Raw genomic sequence first — 10,119 nt, 5'->3', positions numbered from 1 at the left:
CTTTTCCCCCAATTTGTTTGAGAATGGACTCAATGTAAATGGATAGGACATTCAAGAAGCACCAACACCACCAAGGAAATAGATGGATGTGAGTGAAGCCTGCACTCCAGGCTGGGAGGGCAACTAGTCCACGTGAGAATAAGAATTAGAGGTGCTGCATAGGCCACCTTCAAAGAGAAAGGATTTTCTGGATTAATGTCATGATTAAGAAGAGGTATCTGAGTGATAAGGGAAAGGTATAGTATATTATTATGATAAAATTATACTATGCCACTTCTTTATCCCCTTATTACTTTTCTCCCAGGTTACTTTTAATTATCTCCTCCCTTCAGCTACACCAATTTAGTGACATAGGTTTATTTCTCCTTCTGTGTAGTCTAGTCACTTTACCTGAGTCTTGGTGGATATCAAGGTCATGATCATAATCACTGAGATAAGAAGCATAAACCAAAACCACAACCACATTATTAAATTCTTAAAACTGTTTAGTGCTTGCCAGTTTTATAACAAACCTTTAAAATAATCAAAGAAAATATATTTTGAGTAATAAAATGATATAAGTGCCATCATTGTTGGCAATACAAGTGTTAGGTGTGGCAGACATGTTGACAAGTAGAGAGAAGAAATTCTGTAAGGATCATGGGATTATTGATTGATACTACATAAGAGTGAGAGGGCAAGACATATCGCCAGGATTGTACAGGAAATACAATGTGCATTAAATTACTTAAAACTCCAATATAAACTAAAGAAGACCTAAAACCAAATACAAACTCGCAGAGATTTTGAGTGTGGAAACTCAAAATAAGCTAAGTTCTTTGTCCTTAATTAGTAAGTGAACAATATTAAGATAGATAAAGGCAGAGTCACAAATAATTAAAATAGTTACTCATGGGTTATAGGGCTTAGATAAGGGTGAGAGGATTTTACATTGAATTTTATAATCTCCAGTTTTGCGGTAGCTCACCACTGCCTAATTTTGTTATTCTGATTTTTTAAAATGAACTAAAGTATTTCAACATACATTATATTACCACTGTAGGCAAGGATAGAAACATGGATTCCTGAGCTGCACAAAGATACATTATAGTTCATCTCCAACTTCCACACACTCTGGTACTTTTGGAAGGCAGGTGTGAATTCCAGAGCCCATGATAGAATTTTCCCACTGGAATCCAGGGGCCATGACAGAGATATCAAAGTCTGGTGGGGTCCGAATAGCCAAAGTAATTTTGAAGAAGAAGACCAAAGCAGGAGGCATCACAATCCCAGACTTTAGCCTCTACTACAAAGCTGTCATCATCAAGACAGCATGGTATTGGCATAAAAACAGACACATAGACCAATGGAATAGACTAGAAACCCCAGAACTAGACCCACAAACGTATGGCCAACTCATCTTTGACAAAGCAGGAAAGAACATCCAATGGAAAAAAGACAGTCTCTTTAACAAATGGTGCTGGGAGAACTGGACAGCAACATGCAGAAGGTTGAAACTAGACCACTTTCTCATGCCATTCACAAAAGTAAACTCAAAATGGATAAAGGACCTGAATGTGAGACAGGAAACCATCAAAACCTTAGAGGAGAAAGCAGGAAAAGACCTCTCTGACCTCAGCCGTAGCAATCTCTTACTCGACACATCCCCAAAGGCAAGGGAATTAAAAGCAAAAGTGAATTACCGGGACCTTATGAAGATAAAAAGCTTCTGCACAGCAAAGGAAACAACCAACAAAACTAAAAGGCAACCAACGGAATGGGAAAAGATATTTGCAAATGACACATCGGACAAAGGGCTAGTATCCAAAATCTATAAAGAGCTCATCAAACTCCACACCCGAAAAACAAATAACCCAGTGAAGAAATGGGCAGAAAACATGAATAGACACTTCTCTAAAGAAGACATCCGGATGGCCAACAGGCACATGAAAAGATGTTCAACGTCTCTCCTTATCAGGGAAATACAAATCAAAACCACACTCAGATATCACCTCATGCCAGTCAGAGTGGCCAAAATGAACAAATCAGGAGACTATAGATGCTGGAGAGGATGTGGAGAAACAGGAACCCTCTTGCACTGTTGGTGGGAATGCAAATTGGTGCAGCCGCTCTGGAAAGCAGTGTGGAGGTTCCTCAGAAAATTAAAAATAGACCTACCCTATGACCCAGCAATAGCACTGCTAGGAATTTACCCAAGGGATACAGGAGTACTGATGCATAGGGGCACTTGTACCCCAATGTTTATAGCAGCACTCTCAACAATAGCCAAATTATGGAAAGAGCCTAAATGTCCATCAACTGATGAATGGATAAAGAAATTGTGGTTTATATACACAATGGAATACTACGTGGCAATGAGAAAAAATGAAATATGGCCTTTTGTAGCAACGCGGATGGAACTGGAGACTGTGATGCTAAGTGAAATAAGCCATACAGAGAAAGACAGATACCATATGGTTTCACTCTTATGTGGATCCTGAGAAACGTAACAGAAACCCATGGGGGAGCGGAAGGAAAAAAAAAAAAAAGAGGTTAGAGTGGGAGAGAGCCAAAGCATAAGAGACTGTTAAAAACTGAGAACAAACTGAGGGTTGATGGGGGGTGGGAGGGAGGGCAGGGTGGGTGATGGGTATTGAGGAGGGCACCTTTTGGGATCAGCACTGGGTGTTGTATGGAAAACCAATTTGACAGTAAATTTCATATATTAAAAAATAAAAAAATAAAAAATAAATAAATAAAACAAAAAAAAAAAAACAAAAACAAAACAAAAAAACAAAAAAACAAAAAAAAAAACAAAGTCTGGTGGGGTCATTGAAGTGCCTCTCAGGGAACCCTAGCCTCTTCTTCCTCAGGAAAGTGAAAACATCTTCAGTCATTTACTCCCCCTCTCACTCCTGAATATCACTCTGTTTTGTTTCTTCCTCATTTTCCAGCCTTTTCTTCGTAAACATAGAGCCTCAAACTGGATGACCTGAGTGACCTGAGGCTGGATTAAAGGACCTCTGAATATTTGGCAGAGGCTGGTCCTTGAGTAGAAAGCAGGGAAAGACATGTCCAGAGACCAAGGAGGGAAGGGCTGTGATTGGGCAGGACAACTCCTTCAATGCTGTGTCCATGCAGGAGTGACTGTCACAGACAGAAGGGGTCATTCACAACTGCCAGTTCTGTAAGAAGCCTCTTGATTGTATTATCTGCTTTCTGTTACTGTGGAACAAATTACCCTGAAACTTAGTGGCTTAAAACAAGTGTTTATTATCTTATAGTTTCTCAGCATCAGCAGTTTTAATTGTGTGGTTCTGGATAAGGGTCTCTTGTGAGGTGGTAGTCAAGCTATCAGCTGGGCTGCATCTTCTGAAGCTTTGTCTGGAGCTGGAGAATTTGTTCCCAAAATGATGCACTTACATGGCTGGCAATTAATGCAGGCTAAATACGATCTCCTCCATGAGGCTTCTAATTCTTTAATTCCTCTCCAGCAGTTTAGTTCTAACTTCCTATGGTTACTAGGCAGAGAGAGACAGAGAGACAGAGACAGATAGAGAACACAAGAGAACAAGAGTGATCCTGTAAGAGAGAATATTTATAACACAAAAGCTGCAGACTTTTCTTAACAAAACTTTGGAATTCTTGAACATTCCATTATTGCAGCCCTATTCCATTATTAACTCCAGGGAATGGGATTAAATAAAGCCATGAAAATAGGAGATAATGTTGGAGGCCATCTTAAAGGTGCCTCCACTAACCTAAGGGAATGTCAAGATTGTATTTTCCAATCCTATTTGGGAACACCTGCTGGGATTCCAAGCAGGGAGGAGTAAGCTCTTTATCACAGGTTCTGATCACTTTGTCTCCTGGTTTGTCTCATTTGATGATCTGTCCTCATTTGTCTTCAGTGCATTTCTATTTTTCACTTCCTATGTGGTAAACTATTTGGTCTCAAACCCCCCAGTAGACCTACCCAGTGGTCAGGCTTCCTGGTGTTCAGCGTGACCTGGCTTTCTTCTTGTCTGAGCACTGGGAGGCTCCAGTGGGTGTGGGCTCTTCTTTACCCTCCCTTATCATGATCACCCAGAAGAGGTTAGTTAGGGTTCAGTTTACTCTAAGACCTCTGTACTTAGGGCAATTCTGACCTCTAAAACCCTTTGACTGCCAGTCTCAATTCTCTTCCTCTTCCCTCATTGTCTGGTGATCTCAGGATGCAGAAAGAGTGTGGGACTGTTTTTGTTTCCTTGATTTCCAAAATGGAAACTGAACAGCTGAGTTGGAAAAAGAATGAGACACAATTATGCTCTCAGGCTTCTATGTTAAATGCAGGTCTCTCCCACCAGACTCTTCTCATGCCACTGGATGGACAATTCCAGTAGGACCCTCACCTTTTGGTGGCCCTTTCTTTCAGTGTGACTTTATTTTGTCCCTTCTTAGCCATGAAGAGAAGGAATGATAATGATAATACCAAACATTTACTGAAGTACATGTCTGACACTATTCTAAGTGCTATATGTTCTTTAACTCATTAAATTCTCATATTATCTGGATCTGGGTAGACTTCTTAAGATGTAGTATTATCACCATTTTAACTATTGGAAAACTACGACAGTGGACTGTCAACTGACTTGCCCACGCTCACATGCCAGGGCATGCTGGAGCTGGGATTTAACCTTAGGATTCTTAACCACTCCCCTAGGCATCTTTCAGTTTACTTCCATTCAATATTAGCTTCACTCTCCATCCCAGTGAATATTTATGATAACCTCTGATAAACTCTCCTTTGTGAGCCAAAGCCTTAAGTTGGCCCAAAATTTTACACATTGGTCCAGTTCAGATACATCTACCAAATTCAGATTGCACTCCACACTGGGTGAAATCTTCCCAGGTAAATACAGTAAAGTGATGGGTTTGAATGGGAATGATGCAGGAATGAGGGTTTCTCTTATTAGGACTGAGTAATTCCCAGTTATGAGAACCAGGTTATGATACTTCTGGTGGTAGAGAGTGAGATTTCAGATTTTATCTGACAAAATAAGTTACAAATCAATTTTCATTATGCATGTACCTAGCAGTGATAAAAAACCTAGATGTATGATCTGGAATGGTTTCCATTTAGGAGGATTTCTATAGTCTCTATATAGATTGGGTTAACTATATAAACAGTAAGGTCATAGACAGTGGGTTAGTTTCCTCAAAGCTGATGATCAAATTAAGTTTCCTTTGACAAACATTGGGGGTAACCTTGACAAATAACACAACATAACAGGTAACTTTAAGTGGACAAACATTTCTCTATAGCAAACAATTTAACAGGTAGTACATCCTATAACAGGCCCACCATGAAGTGTATGTGAAGAGCATGACCTCTCAGAGAGTGGGGTCAGTGTTTGTTACATACAGTAGTCAGGTTTGCTTTTCCATTCAACAACTTTCCAATCCCAGTAATAGTGCCTCTTGAGTCCATCCCCCATTTCCTTTTTTTTGGATATGAATTATATGGGCAAATAGGTATAAGGGCAAAACTTCACAAGATGTCAGACTGGCCTTGGAATCCTGGAACCACTACATACTTTTCAGAGAACATCTAAGCACACCTCTCCATCATATTTCCCCAAGGGGAACATCCTTGCCTCCAGGCACACCTCTGTGAGTCCAGGGAGTTAGAGGTAAGAAGTAAAGGAACAGGGGAAACCAAGCGGTCTTGGAGAAAAGATGTTAATGTAAAGTGATACGGTGATATCAGAATGAGATTGTATGTCTCAACCTACTGAGGTTGGTTCAAAATGAGCTACTCAGCTCTCTTGCCTCAAAGAATTTAGAACCAATGAAAGTGGACATATTGAGCTTGACTGAGAATTTATAAAGTATACAAGGTGAGGAGAAGACCCCAGATGTCCTGAGGTTGCTTCAAAAGGAGACTGTTGAGACATCAGCTCTTCAGATGATGAAGTCTTGCAGGATTTTCTTCAGGATGGTCTTGGTGTCCTTGGTGACTATTCCAAGGAACTGTCTATATTTCTACTGTCTTGTGTAGTTGATAATAGTGTCATCTAAGAGTGGAATTTGGCTAATATAAGAGGCTGTATTACAATTCATCCAATATAATGCCAATAATGTTCTCCCTGGGGTGAACAGTGTGCAGATCTTGAGACTTCATAATGGTCTTGTATTCCTCCATGGGTTTTCCCCATATGCTGGGCCACCTGCTGGAGACATTCATCATCCACACAAAAAGCAAATGGTAGGCCTTCAGACACTCCCCCAGATCATCTGCATTCTGAAAGCCAAGGGTGTCCTGGAAAAACTTTGATGCTATTTTCACCTACAAAGAGATCACTTCGTAATTAATGACCTTCTCATGGGTGTAAGGCAAGTTCTCTAGGGGACCATGGTACCTGATGTGCAAGGTGTCTCTAGGAACTGGGAAGTTATGCAATAAGGGATCGATGCTGGAGACAAGGAATATGATGGGTTCACACACCCCTTCCTTCAGGAGATTTTTCTGGATATTCTCCTGGATATTCTGCAGGAGCCATTCCTCCCAGAAGGCACTTGTGCTGAGGTCCCTGTCCAGCTTGGGCCAGATGATGTAGAACCTCTTTCCCAGACTCTGAATGATCTGGGCTAGCTTTATGAGATTCATGCTGAACTGTTCAGATATACTGATGATGAAAAGTTCATACTAGCTAAAATGCATCTCCTCCAGATAGTTCTCCGGACTTTTGGGTGGCAGTCCCTGTTCCAGGCATGTCCCACAGCACCACACTTGGAATGTAGGAGGAAGAGTAGCAAGTGGGAATCAGGTGGTCCTCACCATCCCAGTGGGGGCTGTTGCCTCTTCTTATGCCCAGTTACCCGCAGTGCTTTGATGAAGGAGGACATGACATTGCTGGAGTCCCCAGTTACAGCTCACTGGGGTACTGGACTCTGTCTCCAGGGTGCCCCTGACTATAGAGTCCACCTCCAGCAACTTCCCTCCTCCCACAGCGTTTTCAATGTTTATGGCACCTATCTTAGATAAAATGCTCCAGCCCATATTGTACCCCACAGCAGGAGTGAAGGATGTAGATAATGGGGTGTGAAGGGACAGGGCGGGCTATGTCATGTCAGACAGTGGATTGACCTGGAGAAATAGGAAGAGCAGGGAAGTTAGGAGTGCCAGGTGCAGCTGAGGATTTATCAGATCTGGTATCCTAACTGAGGGTGTCAGATCCACACCCAACTCACTGCAAAGGCATTTAGATTGGAAACTACAAGGCCCTGCAAAATGTTTGATAGTTTGTCAAAAATTAAAATATATTAAGGGTGCCTGGGTTGTTCAGTTGGTTGAGTGCCCTACTTTGGCTCAGGTCATGATCTTGTGGTTCATTGGTTAGGCCCCACATCGGGCTCTGTGCTGACAGCTCAGAACCTGGAGCCTGCTTCTGATTCTGTGTCTCCTTCTCTCTCTGCCCCTCCCCTGCTGATTTCTCTCTCTCTCTCTCTCTCTCTCTCTCTCTCTCTCAAAAATAAACAAACATTTAAAAATTTAAATATATTATTCAACCATAGAATGAGGAAATCCTACCATTCGTGACAACATAGATGTACCTTGAAAGCATCGTGCTAAGTAAAATAAATCAAAGAGACAGATATTGTATAATCTGTGTGTAGAATCTAAAAATAAAATAAAATAAATTCATAAAGAAAGATAACAGACTTGTGGAGAGGTGGAGGCACAGCGTGAGAAGGGGGGGCTGTTGGAGGACGCAGTCAAAAGGTACAAGATTTCAGTTATAGTTATAAGTAAGCACTAGGGATGTAGTGTACAGTCTAATGACTATATGTAATACCACTGTTTGATTTATAGGAAAGTTGTTAAGGGAATAGATCCTAAGAGTTCTCATCACAAGGAGAATTTTTTCTCTTTTTTTTCTTTTCTTTCCATTGTATTTTTATGAGATGATTGATGTTAGCTGAACCTATTGTAGTAATCATTTCACAAAATATGTAAATCACATCATCATGCTGTATGCCTTAACTCATACAGTAATGTATGTCAATTATCTTTCAACAAAACTGGTAAAACTCAATTCAGATGCACAGAAACACATGTATATACCTGAAAAATGATTTTGCCAACAATTTATCTACCTTCCACTACTATATTTTTCCACTGGGTATTTTTTTAAATTCTTATTATAATGCACCAAAAAGATTTTGTAACCTAAAAAGCAGAATGAAAAACACTCATTAGTGGATTTTCCATGCAAGATCCTATATGGTTTGTGCCATGTCCAATTATCTTGAGCCATGAAGCGGGGATGAGCTGTGGATCAGACTAGAAATTGGAGACATCAAGGACTTTTGTGAGCTTGAACCCAATGTGGAATAAGCCCCACATTTTCCCACATTTTATTATTATCATAGGGAAAGGGTGAGGATGTATCATATTGATTTATTCTAGAAAAGTATACCAACATCCACATCAATGGGCATGAAGCACAAAAGGACCCAGTCTGGGGAGGGAGTATTTCAAGAGTCCACCTTAATAACATCATCTGTAAAGGATGGAGTTGGTTGGGGCACCTGGGTGGCTCAGTCCATTAAGTGTCCAACTTGGTTTCAGCTCAGGTCATGATCTCACAGTTTCATGGGTTTGAGCCCCACAATAGGCTCTGTGCAGACAGGGCAGAGTCTGCTTGGGATTCTCTGTCTCCCTCTCTCTGTCCCTTTCCCACTCATGCTGTCTCTGTCTCTCTCAAAATAAATAAACTTTAAAAAAAGATGGAGTTGGTGTACAACAATAGGGACAATTTTTCCAATAAAGATACACACGTGCATTCCTATACGTTGTCTAAGGCCTGTTAGACACCTTGTCCCTGAAACCTAGTCCCTATTCCACAGAAGGTCCAGCTGGTGTTCCAGATAGACTCCAAATTCCAGGCAACCCCAGAAATTGCCATTGTCTTGCATCCTGCTTAGACTCTAAGAGAATATGAATAGAAAATCATGCTGTCCTTTTCAAAGCCTTTTTTCCATAAGAACATCCCCTCTGCCGTGAACACAGAGGCACAGTGCCTACACACTGAGGGCTTGAATGGGTTTGGAGCAAAGAATTCGGGTGCTAAGTTTGGTTCCTGAAGAATGCCAGAGAGGGGTCCTGCTGTGAATATTCACTAAAATGAGTAAGCCAGTCCCCCAGCTCTCCTGCCCTGGTGCCAGTTTCCACCTTTCATGTCTTTACACTAGCAGGTTATTATTCAAGTTGGATTGTAAGAGCCCTTTCATTTACCTGCTCCAGAAAGCAGATGGCGACCATGATTAGGCAGATGTCAGTGGCCCTCCTGGCATGTTACCCCTCCCTGGGAAAGGATCTAGCTCTCAGGCAGAGGCAGTTACCTCCAGGATAGATGAAAACTGGTTCCAGACCAGGATGCTCCAAAAGGGGGGAAAGAAGTTGTGTTGGGTTCTAGAAAGAGTCCTAGAAAGAGTCTTAAGAGAAGAAAGGAAGTGATGCTGGGAAGGACAGAGAGATTTTGCAGAGTATTCTTCTCAAGTGCCTTTCCTGCTCAGAGCTGTGTGATTTCTGGGTAAAGGTGACGGCGGTGGGGCCTCAGCAGAAGGGAAGATAGAGAGGGTCACTTTCAGTTTCTATTCCACTAAATGACTCCAGTTCTCACAATGGGGACAAAACCACTTCACCCTCTCTATTCTGGAGGGTGGGGCTCCTGCAGCATCTGTCTGAGGCTTACACAGGCCTAACAGAGGGGGAGGGTTCTCTGAGAGGTGTTGCTTCCTCCTACCTGAAATGGTTCCTCTGATGTCAGCACCCAGATCAGTGAGAAATAAACATTCAGCACCTGTGAGGCTGGCCCCTCAGATGGATATAGACTCTGCCTGCAAGGTTGCTCCTTGGGGTTGCCCAACATGCCCTTCCTGAAATGTACCACAGAAGGTACAGGGGATTCCTAGAAGGAATTCCTAAAGCTCTTGGAATTTCTTCAGCAATAGGAGTGTCTTTCGTATGCTAATGAGATGACTCAGGGGTGGAGACCCTTCAGGATGGGGGCTGATGGCTAGAAAGACCAACCCAAGGTTAGAGGATTGGAACTTTCAGCCTCCTCCTTCCTTCCTTCCCCAACCCCTACTCCC

At 41.9% G+C, this 10,119-nt stretch overlaps 1 protein-coding gene across 1 annotated transcript; it reads right to left on the bottom strand.

Annotated features, from left to right (window-relative positions):
* Positions 1 to 5,749: 5,749 nt before the first annotated feature.
* Positions 5,750 to 7,090, bottom strand: IRGM (immunity related GTPase M). The gene is given in 8 exon segments (XM_049648379.1): positions 5,750 to 6,102; positions 6,104 to 6,172; positions 6,174 to 6,214; positions 6,217 to 6,706; positions 6,708 to 6,787; positions 6,790 to 6,828; positions 6,831 to 6,895; positions 6,897 to 7,090. Coding segments are annotated over 8 exon segments (1,158 nt in total). The 3' UTR covers positions 5,750 to 5,922.
* Between the last annotated feature and the right edge of the window lie 3,029 nt (positions 7,091 to 10,119).

This window comes from Panthera uncia (genome assembly GCF_023721935.1).
Source record: "Panthera uncia isolate 11264 chromosome A1 unlocalized genomic scaffold, Puncia_PCG_1.0 HiC_scaffold_17, whole genome shotgun sequence".
NCBI classification, from domain to species: domain Eukaryota; kingdom Metazoa; phylum Chordata; class Mammalia; order Carnivora; family Felidae; genus Panthera; species Panthera uncia.
The sequence above is the reverse complement of the archived record's forward strand: the minus strand, read 5'-3'. Positions and strand labels throughout refer to the sequence as shown.